We start from the raw sequence: 25,787 nt of genomic DNA, 5'->3' as shown, positions 1-25,787 counted from the left end.
GTGTTCCACAACTAAAGAAGTTCAAAGGAGAACGAAACGCGTCTTGTGCCATGCCGTGCTGAAAATGCAATTGAAAAATAAAAGACAATTGGCAAATAATTGGTTATCGTGTGCGGCTCCACTTTCCTCTGCGGGAAAACTGTTGAAACATATGATCGGCTTGGTTCCACCGAAGGAGACTGCGCTGCCATCCAGAGCGCCAAACACCCTCTAAATGGAACCCCACTGTTGCATTCCGAGAATACGGCCACGGAGGATGTGGTGCTCCCGGGTACTGGACCCGGTTTTGGACCCAGACGTGCCATTAAAAAGGGGCTGTGTTTGGGGAAACCTGCTGCCGGACAATGCTCCGAGAATGGAAAGAAAAATAATAATGGCATTGGAACAACACCGAACCCACTGGAGGGTAGAAAAACTTTTAATAAAGGAATCTGTGGAACCGCTTGCACTACAGGTACCACCATGCACAGTAACACGAAGTAACCTGCCACAAACCGACCATTGGAGGCTTGAAAAACATCAAAATCATCGTGCACCTGTGGTAGCAAACGGACTTTCACAGAAGAACGGTGTTCCACAACTGAAGAAGTTCAAAGGAGAACGAAGCGCGTCTTGTGCCATGCCGTGCTGAAAATGCAATTGAAAAATAAAAGACAATTGGCAAATAATTGGTTATCGTGTGCGGCTCCACTTTCCTCTGCGGGAAAACTGTTGAAATATATGATCGGCTTGGTTCCGCCGAAGGAGACTGCACTGCCATCCAGAGCGCCAAACACCCTCTAAATGGAACCCCACTGTTGCATTCCGAGAATACGGCCAAGGAGGATGTGGTGCTCCCGGGTACTGGACCCGGTTTTGGACCCAGACGTGCCATTAAAAAGGGGCTGTGATTGGGGAAACCTGCTGCCGGACAATGCTCCGAGAAAGGAAAGAAAAATAATAACGGCTTTGGAACAACACCGAACCCACTGGAGGGTAGAAAAACTTTTAATAAAGGAATCTGTGGAACTGCTTGCACTACAGGTACCACCATTATTATTATTATTATTATTATGTTTCTTATATAGCGCCTGAATCGACCCCCGAAGGGGTATCTCCGCGCTTGCCTTGGGAACCCGTCCTGGCTTTTCCCTGTGAGATAGCCCCTACTGGGCATCCCCAAGGTGAAAGCCAGGCATCCCGCCGCGGGGGGCCGTTGTGGAGATTAAGCAAGCTTAATGCCCAGAGTTGCAGAGTGTGAACCCATGATTAGGTCAGGCACCGAAGCAAGAATTATCAAGTCCATGGACATTTGAGCTCAAGACCCTGCAGCGTCGGGAATTGAACCCTGGTCCCGGGTCTGACCTCTGCTTCAGGGTCTGCCTGCTCTAACCAGTGAGCCACACTTCTCCACTTTTACTTCCTTAGGTTACTTCCTTTTACCATGCACAGTAAAAGGAAGTAACCTGCCACAAACCGACCATTGGAGGCTTGAAAAACATCAAAATCATTGTGCACCTGTGGTAGGAAACAGACTTTCACAGAAGAACGGTGTTCCACAACTGAAGAAGTTCAAAGGAGAACGAAACGCGTCTTGTGCCATGCCGTGCTGAAAATGCAATTGAAAAATAAAAGACAATTGGCAAATAATTGGTTATCGTGTGCGGCTCCACTTTCCTCTGCGGGAAAACTGTTGAAATATATATATATATATATACTTATATATATACATATATATATATATATATATATATATATATATATATATATATATATATATATATATATATCTCCTTACCATGCACTGCTAACTATCCCACATCAGTCATGTCATCTTCTATGACATAATTGATAAAATAACTGTAACGTTTCAAATAAATGTATTGGTGAGATAACTGTGCATGGCAGGGTGCCGTTATAGTTACCTTAGGGCACAAGTTATAGCTCAATTTCTATGTTTTTTTGTGTGTAAAATCTGAACCTAACTTTAACGTCCCTGTAACCTTTGGTGTTTTTCACTGAATTTCTAAGGACTTTGCAATTCTATTTCATAACTATATTCTCCCTGGAATCTTTGTTATTTCAGTGAGTAGATATATACACTGAAAAAAACCAAAGGTTACAGACACGTTTTAGTAAGTCTGAGATGTCGCTTATGCAGTTATAGTTACCTGAGCTAACTATAACTTATGCCCCCGCAATGCACTGCTTAGGACCTCACGTATTACATCACTCATGACATTGTCAGTGGCATCACTAATGACATCTCAAATGACGTCACTGATGACATCATCAAGTGAGTATAAATGTTTTCAAGAGTTTATTGATGTTGAATATATATACTAACCTACTACAAAAGTTACATTAGTATACTAGGTGCACTACTACTGAGTAATACTGCTTCTAACATACATTATGTGAATGGCTGTGTGACTGTATGTATCTTTGTGTTTATGGGTGTGTATTTGGCAGTATGAGTGTATAAGTGGGTGTGTGTGTAGCTGCATGGGTGAGCGACATGCTATTTGAGTGGCGGCATTGGTGTGAGGGGTGTGTCAGTGGCTGTATGAGAGTGAGTGGCAGTGTGAATGGCTCTATGGGTGGGTAAGTGGGTATGTAGTGACTGTATGAGTAAGTGAGTGGGTTTCTGAATGGGCATATGATTGAGTGACCTAGTGTGAAAATGGCTGTGTGGGTGAGTGGTTATTTGAGTGGGTTTTGGTAAAGTAAGTTGGTGTGTGAGAGGCTGTATTTGAGTGTAAGTGAATGGCTGTATGGGTTCATCCCCTAACCAGCAGTGGACCAGCAGGCAGATAATTCTTATATGTTATGAGCTAATAACCATGCTTAGGTGATAAATCTTTCTGAATGGGTTCTTCATTATCCCAAATTAGGGTACTTTCATTTGGAAAGAGCTTTAATGAACCCATAATAAATGGTCCATCTCCTTGGAAAGGGACGGCATTGGTTCAGATGCAGGAGTGATCATCCCCAGATGTTGGGCTACAAGACCCCATGTTGGGAAATGAGCCACCCCAAATGTCAAACAAGCTCCAGACTCCAAAACAAAGTTGGTTGAGCCTGTGGGAGTAAGGAGCCCTTCTCCTTCATTCCTGGCTAATCACAGCGCTCGAAATCCTGGAGAAAATAAAGGCCATGCAGAGCAGCCCCTGGAAGTGTGCCCTTGTGCAGGGAAGGTGTGTTTGACAGCATGTGTTCGATCCCTCCTCCCTGTGTTCTGACACTGGAGTAGCAGCAGCTCCCACGGATTAACCTTCACCTCTGTCCTCCGCTCAAGGTTTATACCACCTTAATCCCCCCTGATCAGCATCTGAGCAGATTAGCTACTAGTTGGCTCCTGTGAACTTTTCTCTGTTTAAAGGCTCCTGCGAGTTTTATACTGGTTTGGAAAGTTGGGAGGGAGGTATCAGGGAGGTGACTGCCAGAGGACGTGGACCTTTTGGACAGCTCCTGGGCAAACACCGCCACCATGGGAAGCGCCGGCAGCTCCACGGTGGACGACCTCCAGGCTGTGGAGATCCACCACTGGTACAAGAAGTTCATGACAGAGTGTCCTTCGGGGCAGCTGACCCTCCATGAATTCAAGCAATTCTTTGGCCTCCGAGGGCTCTGCGGGGAAGCCAACAGCTACATAGAACAAATGTTCCAGACCTTTGACATGAATAAGGTAGGGGTTGCTGCATTTTGGAAATCCCACCTGTGCTCTTCCCCTTATATCATGAGTGTGAATTTTTGTCGACAGCGCTCACCATCTAGGGATTTATAGAACCCTGCATAGAATAGGAAAAATAGAACTGCAAGTCCCAAAATGCTTAGTGCTGTCTAAAAGTTGTGTGTTCTTAGCCCACTCTATGGATGGTTCGTTTCAAACACTGCTATGAATATAAAATAAAATAAAATACGACAAGTGTGGAGCAAATGAAAGCAATAATTGTTTTCGAGCAGAAAGAGACGCTTGTCTGTAACAGTGGCTAAATTGGATGGCACCAGCAAATTGATGTCTCTAGGGGGCACAAGCAGGGCATGAGTCGGGGGGGGGGTACACACAGGTGGACAGCCAAGAAGTTGGGCCCCATTGAAAAATATGCAGAATTCGTCCTGGTGTAATTTGCAAAAACCATGACACTTTCAGCAGCACCTGCACGTTGTTGTCAGCTTTGTTGTTGTCTGCTTTCGCTCCGCAACAATGTACAGGTGGGGAAGGGGGCTTTCTCAGTTCAGACTCCTGCTGGGCCCATAACAAAGGCCACATCTGAGGGGTCATCAGGCCTCCTTTTGTTGAAGTCTCCTGGAGGAGCAGCCAGGAGCCTCACACCGAGATGCAAATGCAGCAGAGGGGAAATAAAGGCTTACACCTTGTTACTTCACACATCACTCCTTGTTAGCACTTCACACATACTTAAAAAGAGGCAGCTTTTCACTTTGATAGACCTGAGGCTGATTTGGGACCCTGAACGGTGACACACACACACACGCTCCGTAGGGACTGTAGGCTCCGTAACGCTCTCCAGGACTGCACATTTCATAAAGCATGGTGACGCGACGTTATGCACTCTTGCCGGGGACGTGTACAGCGTCCTGCTGCACCGGATCTGCATGACGTGTCGGCACAGACGGTGTTTTAAAAAGAAAAGGGAAGCAATGGAGAGAAAAAGCCCCTGTGCGCCGGGAAGGCTTGCGGCGGGATTAACGGGCAGAGCTGATAATCTGGCGTTCTTTGTCCGGAACTCCCTGTTCTGAGGTGTGTGCTAAACGAACAACGAGGAGACAGGTTTAACAACACGTTATATTAAACAGTGCTGGCCACGCAGCAGGGTGCAGACCAGACTCATTTGTGGGTTTTTTGTAGTTTTATATAGCGCGACCTCGAACCGAAGGTATCAGCGCGCTTTATATGAGCATCAGTTGCATTGTAGTTGCAGACCAACACATTCATTTTAAAGTCACTGGGAGATTAAGGGATTTGCCCAGAATAACAGGATGCTCGAGCCTCTCGCCAAGATTCGAACCTGGCTCCCACGCTTCAAAGTGGGAGGGGCGGCTGGGGAGGATAACCCTCAGGGGGCAGCTTCACGGGAGGCCCAAAAGCCAATAATCATCTGTATGATGTACGAGTCTTAGAGCACTCATCACGTTGGGCATTTCTTTTTTCTTTATAGCGCGAAATCGACCCGGAGACATTGGAGCGCTTTACATGAGCAACAGTTATGCTACACAAGAACACATTAATTTGTTTTGGTAGGCACGGGGAAATTAAGTGATTTGCCCAGAATCACAGGATGTGGAGTTGACCCCAAGGCTCGAACCTTGGTTTTCCAGTGCCAACGTCGGCAGTCCAGCTGTGAGACCACATCTTCTCCTCTCCTTTGCTACCTTCATTTGGTGTTAGTCGTGGTGTGGCTTTAAGGTACACCACAACACAAGCGGTTCTCCAGACCTGCAAAGGTCTCGCGTGAAACTCCCACTGCAAGTCCCATGCCATGCCCCATACGTTTATTTCAGAGCCCGCTCTCAATTTGATGTTAGCAGGGAGACAGACTCGCAGCCTTGTTGGTGCTGCGTCACTGTCTCTCCTGGGCCGGCACACAGACGACACTTCAGCGGTTAATGTGTAAACTGGGGGGGCATATTAGCAAGGGCAATATCGCCGCTTTAGCTGGACTTTTTCCACGCTAAAGTGGCGATATTTTTATCGCCCTATCAGCAAGCTGTCGCTAACAGTAGTTAGCTACAGCTTTTAGGCGATAGCGACTGTTTGGGGCCCGCTTTGCATGTCAGCGATATTTATCGCTAATGGCATGCAAAGTGGGCTGACCCAACCTGTTAGCGACTGAAAGCAGTCACTAACACAGCTATCGCCTATTAGCAATGCCCGCGATGCGATAACAACACGTGCGCTAACCGCGATTAGCGCCAGGATTTTACACCTGGTAAAAACATGACTTAGCCATATTAGTCAATGGGAGGTGGATTCTATGGCTAAGTCCCCACCTGCCTATTAGCAAGATTTTCCTTAGCGATAGGATTTTTATCGCTGGAAGTCTCACATTTAACATGGGTTTCGCCGCTATCGCTGGATTTTATATCGCATTGGAGATAAACGTTGGTAATCCAGCGATAGGAGGTGGTGAAAAAATTCACGCAAAGCGAGGTTTGCGATAAGTTTCGACACTCCCTCTAAAACTTGACAACCCTTGCTGCAGCCAGGGGCGAGGCTTGATTTGTAAGAGTGGTGAGACCCAACTCAGGCCCTGATTTAATATTGTTGAGCTGGGAAAAAGTTGAAGAATGCCATCATTCATCATTATACTTTAGCACACGCACAGAAACAAATAGTTTTTTGGCGCAGAGCAACAGCCCCCTAATATTTAGACAAAGGGGCCATAAGGTAGTGTGAGATACGCAAACACCCATAGAATTTTATTCAACACCCGATCTGCTAAAACATTGTGATCTGTATGTGCTTTAAAATTGAAATCCCAGTCCTGAATGAAAGTGGGTGTAAAGAAAGGGCAAGTGGAATTCTGCACGACATTCCCATGCAGAATGTGTGTAATTTCCACAAAGTCATGCAATGTGTGCAATTTACCCTTAAATAGCGGCCACTCCACAGACATCTGTGCTAGAGGTTGTACCTCAATAGCACATTTCACACCAACAGCTTGCTCTCGCACCACAGTTCAATCGTTAGCATCATGCAAAACATTTTTGTGTGAGTGCTTTGTGAGTATGGCCTGCACTGCTTCCCCCATATGCACAGTAGTGGTGACTGCATAAAGTTTAGCAAATCTGAGGCCCAAGAGACGATGCAATGAGCAGGAGAAGGGGGTTTAAGGAGTTGGGAGAGTAGAAGGTTGTGTAGTGGTAGTGGAAGAAAATTGATATTTTGAAAACATTTAACACTGTGGAAGCATTTCAAATCTATCCAAGCATTGATGTATATGTATGAGGCACACAAAAAATTCACTCTTCATCACCAACTACAGAGGAGAGGCGGGTATAGCATACATAAGACGGCGCATCTTTGCACCCACCACTGCCATCGCGTAATCCCACAAAACCCCATTGGTAGCTCCGCATTTCTTCCTTTCCAAGGTGCAAGTAAGCCAGACCTACGCACTTTAACAGGCCAGGCTCCAGGAATTTTTATTTGGGTGGGCCAAGGATGCATTTGGGTGGGCCACTGCAGGCCCAATTTGACACTTATATATCTAGTCATGCCTTCTTCAGGGCCCTAGTTTATCGCTCCTTAATCCTAGAGCGGCCCAGTAAAACACACTTTTTTCTTTCCAAATCTCTTTCTATATGTTATCACTCTCAACAAGTATTGGAAATGCAATAGGGCTCGCATTAGAAAAGTTTGAGCTATTGGTCTTATAAATGATTTTTTTTTTATTTATGTGTTATTTTTTAAAATAGCTAAATTAATAACTTTGTCAATTACAATGCCAATAGTTATAACTTTCGCAAATGTGACACCTATAGCATTTGTAATGCAACATGTTTTGTATTTACGTGACTTAGAAGTATTGATATTACAAATAACAATGGCTTTTAATTTTTTAAAATAATTAATACTTAAATAATGTATTTAATTTGTAATGGCAATTGCTTAAACTTTTGTAAATAACTTTTGTGAAGATTATGTTCAGTGTTTTTTATTGTGACGAAAATCCAAGAACAGAAGTGAATTATTAACATCTTTTTGTGATTTGTAATAAAGCGTGAAAGCTTGAAAACAGCTTGAAACATTGAAAGAACATATTTGAACCAGTGATGCTGTGGTTGCGCTAAGTGATGCTGTGGTTGCGCTGAGTGATGCTGTGGTGGCGCTGAGTGATGCTGTGGTTGCGCTGAGTGGTGTGTGCATCGGTGGAGCTTAGTGGGTGCATTGGTGGAGCTGTGTGGTGGGTGCATTGGTGGAGCTTAGTTGGAGCATCGGTGGAGCTGTGTGGTGGGTGCATCGGTGGAGCTGTGTGGTGGGTGCCTAGGTGGAGCTGTGTGGTGGGTGCATCGGCGGAGCAGTGTGGTGGGTGCATCGGCGGAGCAGTGTGGTGGGTGCATCGGTGGAGCTGTGTGGTGGGTGCATCTGTGGAGCTGTGTGGTGGGTGCATCTGTGGAGCTGTGTGGTGGGTGCATCTGTGGAGCTGTGTGGTGGGTGCATCTGTGGAGCTGTGTGGTGGGTGCATCTGTGGAGCTGTGTGGTGGGTGCCTCGGTGGAGCTGTGTGGTGGGTGAATCGGTGGAGCTGTGTGGTGGGTGCCTTGGTGGAGCTGTATGGTGGGTGCCTCGGTGGAGCTGTGTGGTGGGTGCATCGTTGGAGCTGTGTGGTGGGTGCATTGGTGGAGCTGTGTCGGTGGAGCTGCGTGGTGGGTGCATCGGTGGAGCTGGGTGGTGGGTGCATCGGTGGAGCTGTGTGGGGGCTGCATCGGTGGAGCTGTGTGGTGGGTGCATCGGTGGAGCTGTGTGGTAGGTGCATCTGTGGAGCTGTGTGGTGGGTGCCTCGGTGGAGCTGTGTGGTGGGTGCCTCGGTGGAGCTGTGTGGTGGGTGCATCGGTGGAGCTGTGTGGTGGGTGCATCAGTGGAGCTGTATGGTGGGTGCATCGGTGGAGCTGTATGGTGGGTGCCTCGGTGGAGCTGTGTCAGTGGAGCTGTGTGGTGGGTGCATCGGTGGAGCTGGGTGGTGGGTGCATCAGTGGAGCTGTGTCAGTGGAGCTGTGTGGTGGCTGCATCGGTGGAGCTGTGTGGTGGGTGCATCGGTGGAGCTGTGTGGTGGGTGCATCGGTGGAGCTATGTGGTGGGTGCATCGGTGGAGCTGTGTGGTGGGTGCCTCGGTGGAGCTGTGTGGTGGGTGCATCGGTGGAGCTGTGTGGTGGGTGCATCGGTGGAGCTGTGTGGGTGGAGCTGTGTGGTGGCTGCATCGGTGGAGCTGTGTGGTGGGTGCATCGGTGGAGCTATGTGGTGGGTGCATCGGTGGAGCTGTATGGTGGGTGCATCGGTGGAGCTGTATGGTGGCTGCATCGGTGGAGCTGTGTGGTGGCTGCATCGGTGGAGCTGTGTGGTGGCTGCATCGGTGGAGCTGTGTGGTGGCTGCATCAGTGGAGCTGTGTATTGGCTGCATCGGTGGAGCTGTGTGGTGGGTGCATCGGTGGAGCTGTATGGTGGGTGCATCGGTGGAGCTGTGTGGTGGGTGCATCGGTGGAGCTGTGTGGTGGGTGCCTCGGTGGAGCTGTATGGTGGGTGCCTCTGTGGAGCTGTATGGTGGTTGCCTCGGTGGAGCTGTGTGGTGGGTGCACCGGTGGAGCTGTGTGGTGTGTGCATCGGTGGAGCTGTGTCGGTGGAATGACACATAGAGGGGAGAGACGGCCGGTGGAGAGTGTTATAGGAGAGTTGAAAGGCTGAGGTGAAAGGAAGAATCCGGTATGAAGCAAAGACTCTAGTGAAGGAAAGGGCAGGATGACAAGGAGAGTCCGTGAAATGCCGGTGGAGAGTGCCACAATGAGAGACCTAAAGATTGTGATGAAATAGGGGACTGGGTGAGAAATGGAGAGCCTCTTGTGAGAGGAGGTACAGAATGACGAGGGGAGAGATAGTACGTGAAGTACCGGAGGGGAGGGTGGGGGGCTATTAGAAGAGTGTGAAAGCAGAGACTCTGGTGAAAGGAGGAGTCCAGTAAGCAATCGCAAGCCCCTGGTGAAAGGAGGGACAGTGTGACCAGGAGAGCTGAGAGAGAGCAGTGAAGTACCGGTGGTAGAGCCGTAATGAGAAGGAATGGATGAGATGGAGGAGAGTGAAAAGGCTGGGATGAAAGAGGGGCCGGGTGATAAAAACTGAGGCCATGTGGGGAAAAGAGGGAGAGTAGACACGGAGAGGCAGCCCATGGGGAATGCCATTAGGAGAGACTGAAAGGCTGAGGTGAAAGGAGGAGTCCGGCGAGAAGCAGAGACTAGTGAAGGAACGGGCAGGATGACCAGGAGAGCGGAGAGACTGAAAGACTGAGATGAAAGGAGGAGTCTGGCAAGAAGCAGAGACTCTAGTGTTGAAAGGGGCAGGATGACCAGGAGAGCGGAGAGGCAGCTGTGAAGTACAGTTGGGGGGTGGGGGGAGGGGGGTACCACAAGGACCGAGCGAATGACAGATGAAATGAGTAATCGAGTAAGAAAGAAAAAGACTGATGATTGGAGGGACAGGGTAACAAGGAGACAGGAGAGATTGCTGTGAAATACCGGTGGGGTGTGCCACAAGGAGAGACTGTAAGACTGAGATGATATGAGTGAGGGGGTGAGAAACAGAGAGCCTCTGGTTAAAGATGGGACAGGGTGTCAAGGAGAGGGGGGGAAACAGGCTTAAAGTACTGGTGGGGTGTGTCAGGAGAGACTGAATGCTTGAGATACAAGAATTTGCAATGCAATCAGTGTTGTATTTATGAAAGTTAGAGGTACTCGTGTTTTAAATGGTAATGTTTTTACATATGATATTTTGTTTGCAGTTTGGATTTTTATTTATTTTTCAGAGGAAATTAGAGTTATACTTATTGTGGTTGTAAATCAAGCGATCAGCGCTCAGAAGACTGCGGCAAGGGAAGTCGTTTGGGGTGGGGAGATGAGAGGCTGGGACAGGAGAGACAAGTTGGATTAACAGTGAACAGCGGGAGGGGGGTAATTTGGGTACGGGAGAACTGGCTGTTGGTTCAACACCTTTGGAAAAGCAAATCAATCGGTTTGTGAAATAAAGAAATGCAAATATGTAGTAAAAGCGACTCCGATCTTAAACAATTAAAGGCACTCTAAAAGTCAAAGCGTTGCCGTTTAGAATTAAAATAAGAAGTGAGTAAACGTGGGCTTGCTTTGTGAAGTAAATAATTACAAGGGAGGAAGGGTGACGAGACGCACGGGGAGCAGCAGGCCGTGCAGTGAATAATTAGGGGAGGAGAAATGCCGGCCTGAGGCAGAGCGCACGCTGAGAAGCTTGTGGGAGGGGAGGCTGGGCTGCCTTTGATGGGGTAATGCGAGGCAGGCAGGCAGGCGGCTGGTGGCATTGTGCACGCGCTTTTTAGGGCTTGCGCTTGCGCAATGACCTAAAAAGCACATGCACTGCAAGGAATCGCCAGTGGAATCGCCAGTGGTGGTTAAACTCTGGATAAGCCACAATAGAGCTTTGCCAGCTATACGCAGAAGCGTATCAGCAGGCGAGCCCTAAAAAGTGTTTTTTTCCATGTAATGTCCTGATGGGAAGAGGAGGTTTCTGAGGTGGGAGTATCAGGCAAGTGACACTTCTCGGACTCTCCCTCATGACCTTCTCCTCGGATTCCCTCACCGCCACCCTCCACCAACGCTTCTCATCTCTGTGTAGCTCCTCCCCCTATGAACCTCCTCCTCGGATTCCCTCACTGCCACCCTCCGTCAGCGCACCTGATCTCTTTCTGTACCCCCCCCATTGACCTCCTCCTCGGATTCCCTCACTGCCACCCTCCACCATCGCCCCTCGTCTCTCCCTATCCCCCCTGTTGACCTCCTCCTTGGATTCCCTCACTGCCACCCTCCACCATTGCCCCTCATCTCTCCCTATCCCCCCTATTGACCTCCTCCTTGGATTCCCTCACTGCCACCCTCCACCATCGCCCCTCATCTCTCCGTAGCGCCCCTCATGACCTCCTCCTCAGACTCCGTCACTACCACTCCCCTCCAATGGCATGTATCACTTCGTAGCCCCTCCCCCTATTGACCTCCTCCTCGGATTCCCTCACGGTTTAAGGTTGCCTGGTGCCAAAGAGGATTTGTCCTCTTCAGCATGCCCCTATTTTACCTGCACGAGTGGGCAGGGACACAGGCCACCTTTCTAAAAGGAGATGTGTGATTGAGGGTGCCTGTGAGAGAGAGCCCAGGCCCAATCATGCAACTCCTAGAACAGGAAGAAAAAACAACGTTCGGAGGAACGTTTTACATGAAAGATGCCATTTACTACTGGCCTTCGTGCCGTCACTGCCAGGGCCAAGGCTCATGTTTAGGAGGGCCAAGGCTCACGTTTGTGTGGGCCTGGCCCACCCGGCCCACCCGATAGAACAGGGGCTGCACTTAAATAGTAAATCGTTTGGTTTCTGAGTGTCAATCAACTTTTTAAAATCAGAGTAGATAGTTTTGCAGACATGCATGGTTTTACTTAAACAAACTTATTTGTTTTAGTAAATCTATGACCAGGGGTGTGGAGGAACAGGAGTGTATGTTACACGGGCACGGCACATTTTGTAAACACAAACTTACACGACTGACTGCGTTCACAAACTCATCTTTGATTCCCTTTCTAATCGCCTTATGAAATGTTGATTTACTTCTGTCATTGGTTGGAGTATATCCTTTTCCAAAATGGGATAGGAAAAAGAACACCACACAAATTTTGGGGATTTCTCGAAAGGGGTTTGGAATGGGGAAAACATTTCCCTTGTGGGGTAATAACAAAAGCTAACAAGTGTATATGCAATTCATCTGTGTTTTATTTTCACAAGTGAAAATATGTTTGTATATATGCATGTGCGAAATTAGAATTCACAAAAGTTTAGCCAGAGTGCGCGGTTGTATGACGAACCGTCGCACACAATTTTATCGCAGCACTTCTAATCGCGCCAATTACATCGCAAAGGCCGTCACACCGGCCATTATCTCATCGCATGTAGTTGCGACGCAAATGCGGCAATGTAATTGGATCGCGTGTCACATAGGCGATTTAACATCGCGTGACATGACAGCGCGATGTTTAAGATATTTTGACACATTGTCAGTGCAAGATCCTCGTAAGTAGGCACCTAAGTGTCAAGCCGCTGCGTCAAAGGCGAAAATGTTTTTCAGTCACAGACTAAAATATTAACAAATGCTATGCACGCCTCGAAATTTTGCGAACACGACTTGTTGGGAGAAGCTCTCTGCTTCGTGCAAGGGGAGCAGGTCAAAATACCACATGTGTCCTGTTAATTGAAACAACTATAGAAAGTATACTCCATCTCAAATGTGATTGAAAGTGAAGAAGGAAACCTCTGCGTAGTCGCTGCAGAGAGGTCATATTTTTGCATGTAAATATACCGTGATACCAATTAAGTTATGTAAACAATTGCTTGTTATGGGAAAAGTTGCTGTCATGCATCATTTGACCTTTGAGCTCTCAACCTTTTTGTGCACGCTTTAATTTACGACATCCTAAATACTATTTTTTATCCTGAATTTGCGTGTCCTTCTGCCCTCTGTTCCCCTCTATTTGCGTGCACCTCTGCCCTCTGTATCCCTCGTTTTTTGTGTCCTTCTGCCCTCTGTTTCAATCGTTTTCCCCTTGTTTTTCGTGCCATTCTGCCCTCGGTTTCCATTGTTTTTCGTGCCCTTCTGCACTCTGTATCCCTCGTTTTTTGTGTCCTTCTGCCCTCTGTTTTAATCGATTTTTGTGGGCTTCTGCCCTTTGTTTCCCTCTTTTTTCGTGCACTTCTGTCCTCTGTTTCCCTCTATTTGTCATAACAATCAGAAATAAGTATTCAGAAAAGACGTGAGAGCACTTCTGCCCTCTGTTTCCATCTATTTGCATGCGCTTCTGCCCTCTGTTTCCCTCTATTTGTCATAACAATCAGAAAAAAGTATTCAGAAAAGACGTGAGAGGATAAAAGGAGAGTCAAAAAAGTCTAATCATGTTTGCTGGATGAGCGTAGTTGTCAAGCTTTGCATCCATCCATACAGCCATCCATTCATCCATCGCCATCCATTCATCCACCCATCCATACACCCATGCATCCATCCATCCGCAATCCATTCATCCACCCATCCATCCATGCATCCATCCATACAGTCATCCACCCATCCATACATCCATCCATCCATTCATCCATCCGCCATCCATTCATCCACCCATCCATGCATACACCCATCCATTCATCCATCCGCCCGTCAGGCCACATCCTCTCACTGTCATCGATGCGGTCATTCGCAGCTAGATGTTAGCCCGTTTTTAGTAAAAGGACATTTTCTTGTGTTTAGCCCGTAACCCGTTTTTTGCTTTGTGTCACCCCTTATACAATATGTTTGTTACGTTTGTTGCTTTGTGTCACCACTTTTAGTATTTAAACCCGTTTTTTGCTTTGTGTCACCCCTTATACAATATATGTTTGTTACGTTTGTTGCTTTGTCTCACACTTTTAGTATTTAAACCCGTTTTTAGGTCTCGCCTGTCAATGCGCATGCGCATTGAGCTTGCGAGACTATGAGGGCTTAAACAGACTTTAACCAACTTGCAAGGAATCGTGGTGATTCCTTGCAGTGCCCGTGAAATTCAAGCTCAATGCACATGCGCATTGACATTAAAAGCGGGTGCACATGCCCCCAGCCGCAGTCTTTTCCCTCAGGCGCACTCCTCCCACACCCCCGCTCCGCCCCCTCCCCTGCCTGCCATGTCGCATTTCCGTCTTGGCTCCCGCCTGCCTTGCATGTCTTTTCCCTCAGGCGCACTCCTCCCACACCCCCGCTCCGCCCCCTCCCCTGCCTGCCGTGTCGCATTTCCGTCTTGCCTCCCTAAACTACTCGCTGCCTCCTCCCGCTCTCCTTAATCCGCTCTCCCTCTCGTGAAATCCTTCTGGTGGGTGATTAGCTGGTTTGTGTTTCACCAAAAGAAACTCACCAATCCTGCCTGCCGTGTCGCATTTCCGTCTTGTTTTTTTAACTTGTTCTCTTGCATTTTACATTCCGATTTCCCACCCACTCCATTTGCGTGCAAACCTTTTCCTTCCTCCATTACTTTCACCTCCTCTCTTTCTGATCGTTCTATCCCCCTGTCTCGTCTTTTTTAGTTTCTCTCGTCGCCCTCACCCCTCCTCCCCGTCTCGCGTCTCGCCTGCAGCTGCACTTACTGCAAAGCAAAAGAAACTCACCAATCCTGCCTGCCGTGTCGCATTTCCGTCTTGTTTTTTTTAACTTGTTCTCTTCCCTTTTACCCTCCGATTTCCCACCCACTCCATTCGCGTGCAAACCTTTTCCTTCCTCCATTACTTTCACCTCCTCTCTTTCTGATCGTTTCTATCCCCCTGTCTCGTCTTTTTTACTTTCTCTCGTCGCCCTCACCCCTCCTCCCCGTCTCGCGTCTCGCCTGCAGCTGCACTTACTGCAAAGCCGAGGACACCACAGGCTGCCTGCTCCCCACCCCACATCCCTGCAGCTGTACTTACTTCTGAGCCGAGTACACCACAGGCTGCCTGCTCCCCACCCCCCTCCAGCTACACTTACTTCAGAGCCGAGGACACCACAGGCTGCCTGCTCTCCACCCCTCATCCTTGCAGCTACACTTACTTCCGAGCTGAGGACACAACAGGCTGCCTGCTCTTTGCAGCTGCACTTACTTCCGAGCTTAGGACACAACAGGATGCATGCTCCCCGCACCCCTGCAGCTGATCCACGGCATGTGTGAGTGATTAACTCAGCCATACCATTTTCTTTGCTTTCTGTGTCCTGTAGCTTTAGTTACTGACTAAATTCGGGACTACAAGTCCCAGAATGCAAAGTGTCTTTGAGGACTGTGCTCACTGCTGACATTGCACCAGATATCTCAGATATGCTCTGCTCGGTCTAAGGTACACTAATACTGTCTTGCACTCAAGCTGGCTTTGGAGGTAACCGAGCTTCTTATGTGTGCCAGTAATGGACACACTAGGCACATTTCTTTCCTTTGTAACCTGGTGCTTTCAAATGTTATTTCTCGAAATGGAAACAACTCGAAACTACATTATCCAGCATGCACAGACAAGCGGAATGGATGGTTATTCGTATCTGAAAATCGTTTACTGTAAAGTGAACATATTCTAAACATGTTTTGTAAAGAAGAGCCATGCTACACGTACTTCCAGTCATAATTTCACATTGCATTTATGCAAAACAGACCCATACAACGCACACTTGAAAACAGGCCTACTGTGACTTTCACCATATTAAGTGTTAGTAGCTGCTTTTCTAGCAGCCTGGTTTTAATGGGGGCAATTCAATCCTAAAAGCTCATGAGGAAAAGGCCTACAGCACCACACGAGCTGCTTAGACCTGCCAGGAGACACTTTGGGGGCTGTCCTCTTTGCTAACCTGTTTCATTGACCTTCCTGGGTGTTGCTGGTTGGCTGCAACGATCAGGCACACCACCTTTACCCAGAGTTTAGGGTAGTGTGTTGGCTCTGCAGTAATGTCCTGCATGTTGGACATGTGCACTTATTTATTTCATCAATACCCCTGCAGTCTACTTATTGGCATACATCACCCTGAATGCGCGACTTCACGTAAATACACGTGCTGCAGGTCTCGCCTCAGCTCAATTAGACACACTTGGAGCGCTAAAAAGGCTGCCACAGATGCAACCACCCGAAAGAGCAAACCGTTGGTTTCTTTTAACAAGCTACAGAGTTAAAAGAAAATGCACGATCTTCCATGGAGCAGTCATGTATTAAAAGCAGCCTTAATTGAAATTAACAGGACAATATTTATTCTAAAATACTATCCCAGTCACAATTGCTGGCCGTGGAGTGTTTGAACGCATGGTTTTATTTCTACCTGTAAGGGTGTAGCTGGGATGTCATTCGTAACTGTTTATTGGCCGCCTTTATGTATTAAAGTGGGCAGTGTGTACATTTCATGCTGTAGCCTTCTCGTGTGGTGCTACAAATCAAGGAGAGTGAGACTGCGCTTCATGGGTTCCAACTGCTTTCATACATAGAGGTTGGTGGTTCTAGTGAGCACATGAAATAGGCGGAGTACCTCATTTTGTTAATTACTAGAAAATGATTGACTCACAAAGATTGGGCGGGGTTTACGCTCCTGTGATCTGTTACCTCCTCAGGGGGAAATACTACATGTGCTTTTCCCATTCCCCCACATTGCTGGCTTCTAAGAATTGCAGTGTTTTTTCCGCCTGTTGGGTCACATTGTGGCTGATTGATTCTCCTTTCGCCTTGCTCAGTTTTTCAGATTTGGAAAGTAAATAACAAGTTGACATTATTACAGCTCTCTGCATTACTGTGACACATTCCTCGCTTTGCCATAGCACTCTACTATCAGCGCACTAAGAAATTGAGCTGGGAGAAGTTGCAGACCAATGCTAGCTATATCAACTAAACGCAGAAAAAGAGAAATTGAATTTTACATGCCTTGTTATATAAAGCCAGAGCTGCTGGAATTGTGCTAATAGGCTTAACCTAATCATGCTTCCAGGTTAGCTGCGTTATGTGGCATTCTGGGACGTTACGTTTCTTTTATGACATTTTAATATTTTTGGGTACTGAGGCAATACAGACACCAATCCTGCACATTCAGAAAATATCATATCCTACTGCAAGGGCTTAACGATTTGCTGAGCTAATGAGGGAGAGGGGCTTTAATGATTGGTATACTCCGTGGCACAAAGGCTGTAAAGTTTTAAAACATCCCATCCACTGAGGATAATAACATCTTCTAATTTAGCCAGGGAGAAAGAGAAATACACATATTGGAATTTTGGAGCTAAAGTTGTATATAGTAGCTTTTGTTGGTCTTCTGTCACACTGTTGTTTTTAGGTCTCCCCACTCACCGCTCTCCCCACTCACCCCTCTCCCCACTCTCACCACTCCCCTCTCACCACTCTCCCCTCTCACCACTCTCCCCTTTCACCACTCTCACCACTCTCACCACTCTCACCCCTCTCATCCCTCTCACCACTCTCCACTCTCACCACTCTCCCCTCTCACCACTCTCTCTCCCCTCTCACCACTCTCTCTCCCCTCTCACCACTCTCTTCTCTCCTTCCTCTCTCTCCTTACTCTCCCCTCTCCTCACTCTCCCCTCTCCTCACTCTCCCCTCTACTCACTCTCCCCTCTCCTCTCTCTCCCCTCTCCTCTCTACCCTCTCCCCTCACTCTACCGCACTCACTCTAACGCCCTCACGCCTTCACTCTACCGTCCTCACTCTACCACTATGCTGCCCTCACTCTACCACTCTACCGCCCTCACTCTACCACTCTACTGCCCTCACTCTCCCACCCTCACTCTACCACTCTCACTCTACCACCCTCACTCTACCGCCTTCACTCTACCACTCTACCGCCCTCACCCTACCACTCTACCGCCCTCACTCTTCCACCCTCACTCTACCACTCTACCGCCCTCACCCTACCACTGTACCGCCCTCACTCTACCGCCCTCACTCTACCGCCCTCATTCTACCGCCCTCACTCACTCTACTGCTCACTCTACCGCCCTCACTCACTCTACCGCCCTCACTCACTCTACCGCCCTCACTCACTCTACCGCCCTCAATCACTACCGCCCTCAATCACTCTACCGCCCTCAATCACTCTATCACCCTCCCTCTATCTATCACCCTCCCTCTATCTATCTATCGCACTCACTCTATCTATTGCATCACCATAGCATCACTCAGCACCACCACAGCATCACTCAGGGGCACCACAACATCACTATGTGCTACAACAGCATCACTGAACGCCACAGCATCACTTGTCGCCAAAACAACATCACTCAGCGCCACCACAGCATCAATCTGTGCAACCATTCAACAACTGGTTCAAATATTTTCTGTCAATGTTTCAAGCTTTATTACAAATGTCATAAAAAGATGTTAAATGTTTTCACTTATGTTCTTGTTAAAACATTGATTTGTCAGATCAATACATGTAAGACAGGGGAAAACAGAACATGTACCTTTACTAATGCTTTAGATGTAACATTTGCTAACTTTATAACTATTGGCATTTCTAATAACAAAATTAATACTTTTATATTTTGAAAAACATAAACAAAAAGTAAAAAATATTTACATTTTCCACACCAAAAGCTCAAACTTTTCTATTGCGAGACCTATTGCATTTCCAATGCTTGTTTGCTTTGTGTCACCCCTTATACAATATATGTTTGTTACGTTTGTTGCTTTGTGTCACCACTTTTAGTATTTAAACCCGTTTTTTTGCTTTGTGTCACCCATTATGCAATATGTTTGTTACGTTTGTTGCTTTGTGTCACCACTTTTAGTATTTAAACCCGTTTTTTGCTTTGTGTCACCCATTATGCAATATATGTTTGTTACGTTTGTTACTTTGTGTCACCACTTTTAGTATTTAAACCCGTTTTTTGCTTTGTGTCACCCCTTATACAATATATGTTTGCTACGTTTGTTACTTTGTGTCACCACTTTTAGTATTTAAACCCGTTTTTTTGCTTTGTGTCACCCCTTATACAATTTATGTTTGTTCCTTTTTCTGAATCTCGGATTTTTTTGCGTTGTAATGGCATTTTAACATCGCATGCGTTGTAATTGCATGCGATGTTAATGCCATTGCGCCGTTGTAGCATGCGCACTAAAATGCTGCGATGCCAAAAAAAATGCGATGTATTTACATCGATGTCATTGGTCTTTCCCGTATATGCAATTCCTCTGTGTTTTATTATCACAAGCGAAAATGTGTTTGTATATATGCATGTGCGAAATTAGAATTCACAAAAGTTTACCCAGAGTGCGCCTTTGAACCTATGACTGGGGTAGGTTTCAGGCCCACCCTGACATCAGTGAATTCCGAAAATCAGTAAACGTGGATCTATGTGAGGTGTAAGTCACAGGGTGCAGGTTTACTCATGATTGTTTACCGGGCCTAATATGAGGAGAAGATGGTGAATAGCTTTATGCTTGGCACACTAGGACTATTAGGCCATAAGGTGCGTGTTTTCTTTGTGTACTCCTGTCCTGCTTTGTGCATATGTGGCCACTGGCGTAAAAAAACTTGAGGCTGCCCCCCCCCCCCCCCCACCCCCTGCAAGATACGTGGAGGGGCCCCCTCCGGATTCAATCTGAATCTCTCTGGCCAGAGTACTGTGCTCTGTGGGCCCCCTGGTGCTTGCCACCCGCACTGCGGGGGTCAGATGGGGGCTGTGTTACACCACTATATGTGGTAGGAAGATGAGAGTTTCATCTAAACAGGTCGTTCAACTGTGTCTCTAATGATCAGGGCACAAGTCCTAAAAATAGAAGTGGGGGGCTAAACTAATTAATCAGTATGGTAGTGGCATCACAGCACGTGACATCATGGCACATGACATCGCGTTGCCTGAGGCGCGTGACATGACACGCGTGACATCACAGGAAGTGGCATCACAAGAAGTGACATCAGATCTTAAGCCCTCACATATATGTTTCGCATGTCTATCATGAGTACATTTGAGCAAATTTCGAGTTTACTTGTAAACCCTCCAGATTTAGGCAGAAAATTCACACTTTTGTAAGCTTCACATAAACCAATGTTGCCTTTTGTCAGCGTAAAGCTTCCTCTACCCACAGTGATTTAAAAGAAAAAATAGGGATATTTAACAAAGATTGATTGATACATGAATCATAACATGCTGCCTGCATTTATAGGCCCTTCTTTTCTAGGCACTTTAGCACTTTAATCTACATGGCTGGATTAGTCGCAACAGTTTTTGATCAACCCTGCCGTCTGCGTCTCATCAAATAGCGACTGCATGCTGCTTCTGTATACAAATTTTCAGCATGCAATTTGCACTATGAAAGATATTGGCCCCCAGTCACAGCACTTAGCACTTTAGTTTTAGCTCTTATACACGCATCGCTCATTTTTACTCATTGTCTGTATTTTACAAACCATACACTGTTTGCCACTGCTCTACGCACATCAACATCATGGTTAGGTGGCATTTTGAGACGTTGCTATCCTCTGCATGCCCGTGAGCTGTTACACACACGTCATTAGCATGCATTACAACTTTAAAAAAAGAGAAGACAAGGCGTTTTGTACAGAATAGCCTGAATCCTTGCATTTTTATAAGTTCTGTAATTATTTCACTGTGCTTGCAAGATATGTTCCCAGACAGGAAACGTAATTTTTTAAGGGTTTTTATTACGGTGTTCTTATTGTGATACTTGCATTTTATTTAACTTGAAATGATTTTAAGTAATCACACAATAAACTTAACTTGATTAGTGATATTTAAATTATTACAACGCCTCCTCAGGGGTAGTATGCGCGGTATAAATGCTATTCATTTTGTGCAAATACTGGGAAAGATCAACACATCTGATGGCCTTACAGTGCATGCATATCTTGTAAACAGAGCCTGAACAAAGTGAAAACTGCCTCTCTTGAATATGTGTGAAGTGCTAACAAGGTGTGATCCTTTGTTATTCCTCTGCTGCATTTGCTTCTTGGTGTAGGCTCCTGGCTACTTTCAGCCAGGAGACTTCAACAAAAGGCAGCCTGATGACCCCTCAGATTCGATACAAAAGGGGATGATGGACGCAGCGTTTGAGTAAATCAAACACTCACCCCCAGTCAACTGATCTGGGTTTAATCCATCACCATTCTTTAGCTCACTCAGCCACCTCAGTTCAGACATGGCCATATGCAAATCAGTCTCACCCTGTGCCTCATGGTAACAGTTCAGCCCGAACTGCCAAGCCATGTCTTCCCTGGACCGAAAACAAGCATCCTGGGACCCCTCAGATTCGGCCTTTGTTATGGGCCCGCAGGAGTCAAAAATAAGAGAGCCCCGTCCTGTACCCGCCTGCCCGTTGTTGCAGATCGAAAGCAAATAACAACGTGCAGGTCCTGCTTAAAGCGTCCCGATGTTTGGAAATGAGTTCAGGACATTATTTAGTGGGGCCCATCTTCTTGGCAGGGTGGACGGCGTCCACCCTGTGAAAAAAGTGGGTGGACGCCGTCCACCCGCGTGCCCTGCTAATGCTGCTAATACTGCTAATAACAAGGGACATAAAACATTCCTTTAGACTAGGAGTCCCCGCACCCGCCTACCAAGTAGATTTACACCTAGATTCATCAATGTCAAATTCTGCGATTCCTAAATTGCGAGAAAAAGTGAATCGCAATTTAGAAATCGCAGAATGGCATTCATGAAAAAATGCGATTAAAAAAAAAGCGATTCGCAATCGGCCGCAATCGCCGATTGCGAGTTTCCGAAAATCGCATAAAAATCGCAGAATCGCCCGATACCCTTGTTGAAATAGCAATCTCGCAAATACCGAAATCGCAAATTGCGATCTCGCTAATTGCGAGATCGCAAAAACGGGAAGTCGCATTCAGAGCTTAGTGATCCCATCACAACCAGGAAGTAGGCAGGTTCCACCCTTATTCACCATTGTGAGCCTGAAGTGGAAGCAGCATTGCCAGAGCTCCCCTCCAGAGTACCTACAGGTGAAATCCAGGAGACACCCCAGTGCACAACATGTCACAGGAAGCTGCAGGTGAAACTTCCACAGGAAGGAAAAGGAAAATTAAATTTTCTGAAGAAGAGCTAGAATATCTTATAGAGGGAGTGTGTAAGGACCACAACCGCCTCTTCGGGAAGGGCTCGAGAAGGGTGCCTGAGGCGACAAAAGAAGGATTTGAGTGCGCATCCGCGCAAAGGTGAATTCTGTGGGGGTGACCCAGCGCTCTGTGGATGACTTGAAAAAACGATGGTACGACCTCAGAGGGCGGGCCAAGGAGAAGATCGCAGAGAGGCTGGGGGAGCGTGTTGCAACAGAAGGAGGGGAGCCCACTGTCCCACCCAACACCCCACTTGAGGACCGAGTAGGGAACACCCTGAATCCGCAGGTATGCGTGGGGGTAATCCAGCTGGACTCCTCCCGATCCACCCAAGATACACATGGTAAGTGCCATGCGACTGCGACCCTGTCCCCTAACACTGGCCATGACCCCAGATCATCCCATTACAAACCCCAGTCATGAAGCCAAAGCACACCACAAAAGCCCGATTGCATTGTGGGACATGTAGTCTGACCACAATTACCATCTAGCCCCATACAGCCAGACCTGTTTAATGAGAGTCAATCCTGCAGCGAGTCAGGGAATGGTAGCCTGCATGCATGTAGGAAGCTTCAATGTGTAAGAAACATGTCACTAATCAACGTCCACTTTACATCACAGGTGGCGCTGAAGTACCCAGTACGGATAGCGATGCCCTGCAAATTGAAGAAATAACTGAGGACACTTAGGGAGACGTACATCCATCCCCACAGCCAGGACCATCAGGGCAAGCTGCCGCACCAGCGGTCATACCACCACCTGCCCCTGTGGACAGTGCCACCTCTGCGCCAACAGGCGCAGCAGTACCACAGCGAGTGAGTCAAACACCAGTGGGGCTGACAACACCAGCAGCAGCATGCAGACAAACCCGCCGCCCTGTGGCTGTGAGGAGCCAATCCAACGGACTGGTGAGGGAGCCGCGCAATACCACATCACGCGCTGGCAGGGGGTGAACGTGCGGGCACCTGGGCTCTCTATTGAGCGCCGTATGCTCCACGTCCACCAGACACAAGCCCGTCATCTCGCTGCAATACATCTCCAGCTCAACAAGAACGCTAGGAATGTTGGTCAGCTGTCAGACCGTATGGAGAGGATGACCGCTGCTGTGGAGGCCAACACCCAGGCCATGTATAGCCAGCGGGACACCAACTGGCGCAGACCCCGGCAGCTGCTGACCTGCCTGTCTGCATACACACGGTCCAATGATATAATCGGCAACGCGACCTCCCAGCTGTCACAACGCTCCTTGGCCATGCAGGTGGAAATGGTCCAGTGCTGTCAGGACGTCGCAAGAGCTCTGAAACAAGTGACAGCTGCAGTTCAGGGTATGCAGGCAACTGGCCATGGCCAGGCGGGGGGGGGGGGGCGACACTAGTGAGGCTAATTCCAGCCATAGTAGCCAATCCGTGCCACTGGTGATAGCACCCCGCCGCAGCACCAGGCCCTCTGCTGCCTCACGGCCAAATCCGGAAGAGGAGCTGGAAAGAAGATTGGGAGCATCTGGCCGGAGGCGCCATTGAACATTTGGATACTACCATGAAGGGCCATGCTGCTGCAACAAGCATGCCCTACTCAACATGGGACATATGACGCAATATGGCAATCATGTTACAGTTTGGGGAATTCCCACTTTATTGTGCAAAAAACAATAACAAATATTCTGTTAAACTTAATCTGACTCATGTCATTATTACTATTGTCATGCATGAGTGAAGTCTTGGGTGTGGGGAGTGGGTGCACTAGAAACAGTTCATGGTGATTTGGTTGCGGCGCCTGTGTCCTTCTACAGGATTCTCCCCACGTGCATGACGCACATGTGCAGGTGGTCGGTTGTCCCCTTCCGACTCACTGCCAGAGATCTCTACAGGTATCCTGCGCTTGGTAGCAATGTTGTGGAGGATAGCACACACGGCCACGATGCGGCAGCAGACCTCAGGCTCGTATTTGATGGCCCCACCAGTCTTGTGAAGTATGCGGACTCTGCTCTTCAAAAAGCCAAATGTCCTCTCAATGCAATTTCTTGTGCGTATGTGTGCAGCATTGTAACGCCGTTGCTGTGGTGTTGCAGGGTTGAGGTATGGGGTGAGGAGGTACTCACGGAGAGCGTAGCCGCTGTCACCTAAATGATAGGAGCAGAGGGTGAGTGCTTGTTCTGCGCAGCTACATGATCACAGTGTACTATTTTGGGGCATGTGTACTTACCTAGTAGGTGTCCTTCCCCAAAGTCTCCCCTGGCCAGTCGTGTGTGAATACTACTGTGCCGAAATATGAAGGAGTCATGTGTGCTCCCCGGGTACTGTGCCACTATGTCTGTGATGAATGTCTTAGCATTGCACACCATCTGGATATTGAGGGAGTGGTAGGACTTGCAGTTGCGGTACATGTATTCCGTTTGTGCTGGTGGGCAGATGTGGATGTGGGTACAGTCAATGCATCCTATTACATGTGGGAATTGTGCAACGTTGTAGAATTGAAGCTTGGTCTCATTCAAGTCCTGTTGGCTGGTCGGGAATGAGATGTAGTGGTGTAGCCGGGTCAGCATAGCCTCCAGGAATTTCCTTAGGAAGCGGGACATGGTGGGCTGGGATATCCCCCCTGCAACAGCGACTATCCCCTGGAAGCTTCCGGAGGCCAGAAGGTGCAGGCTGCACAATACCTGGACATGTGTGGGCACGGCATTGGTCCTCCTTGTTGGGTGCTGCATCAGGGGGTCTAGGTCCCGGATCAGCTTGATGATCATTGCCCCATTCAGGCGGTACTTAGCGTAAATTTGCTCCGCAGTTTGGCCCAGAAGGGTGAACCCGCTGGCGGAATATTCGCTCCTGGATCCTACGTCTGTTCCGTGCTGCTCGCTGTAGCCTTCGCCGCCTGACCACCATGTAGAGTCCTGGCATTGTGAGAGTCCTCATGCTCCAGCTGCATATCCTTAAGTGTGTTTGGTCAGGCCTGCAGCTGTTGGTAGTTTGTTAAAGTTTAAAAAAAAAAAAATCCTTACTGGTTACACCTGGTTTGGGTTCTCCTTAAATTGTGCGTCGCAAATAGCGATTTTCGGGTTTTTCGCATTTTGCGATTTTTCTTGAATAGCGATTGCGATTATTTTGCGATGTCGCAAATTAATTAGCAGATTCCATGGTTTCTAGCAATTTCCGATTCGCTAATGGGCTTCTTCCTGGATTCTGCGAATTTATTTGCGAACTCGCAATTTTTCTTTAGCGAATTCGCTTTTTTTGAGATTTCACTATCATGAATTCCTTTTATTCAAATTGCGATCGCAATTGCTAATTCGCAGTTATTGCGATCGCAATTTGGCTTCATGAATCTAGCTGTATGTATCTTACACAACAGGCAGACTCGCAGGACATCAATGTCCCTGCTTATAACATGTGTGAGGCACCCAATACACACACAAACCTCTGTCAGATATGTGCAGGCTGTGTGTATATAGAGGCACACAACACACCAA

General features: G+C 47.6%; 1 protein-coding gene across 1 annotated transcript in view; it reads left to right on the top strand.

The window, feature by feature from the left end:
* Window positions 1-3,399: 3,399 nt before the first annotated feature.
* The window catches only part of LOC147750897 (guanylyl cyclase-activating protein 1-like), a 157,616-nt gene continuing 135,228 nt past the window's right edge, over window positions 3,400-25,787 (top strand). Inside the window, exon 1 of the mRNA XM_086918638.1 lies at window positions 3,400-3,667. Coding sequence (XP_086774764.1) covers window positions 3,470-3,667 — 198 coding nt within the window. The 5' untranslated portion in view covers window positions 3,400-3,469. The remainder of the gene's footprint in view (window positions 3,668-25,787) is intronic.

Source organism: Lissotriton vulgaris, chromosome 1_1 (assembly GCF_964263255.1).
Source record: "Lissotriton vulgaris chromosome 1_1, aLisVul1.2, whole genome shotgun sequence".
NCBI classification, from domain to species: Eukaryota; Metazoa; Chordata; class Amphibia; order Caudata; family Salamandridae; genus Lissotriton; species Lissotriton vulgaris.
This window is presented reverse-complemented; position numbering and strand designations above follow the sequence as displayed.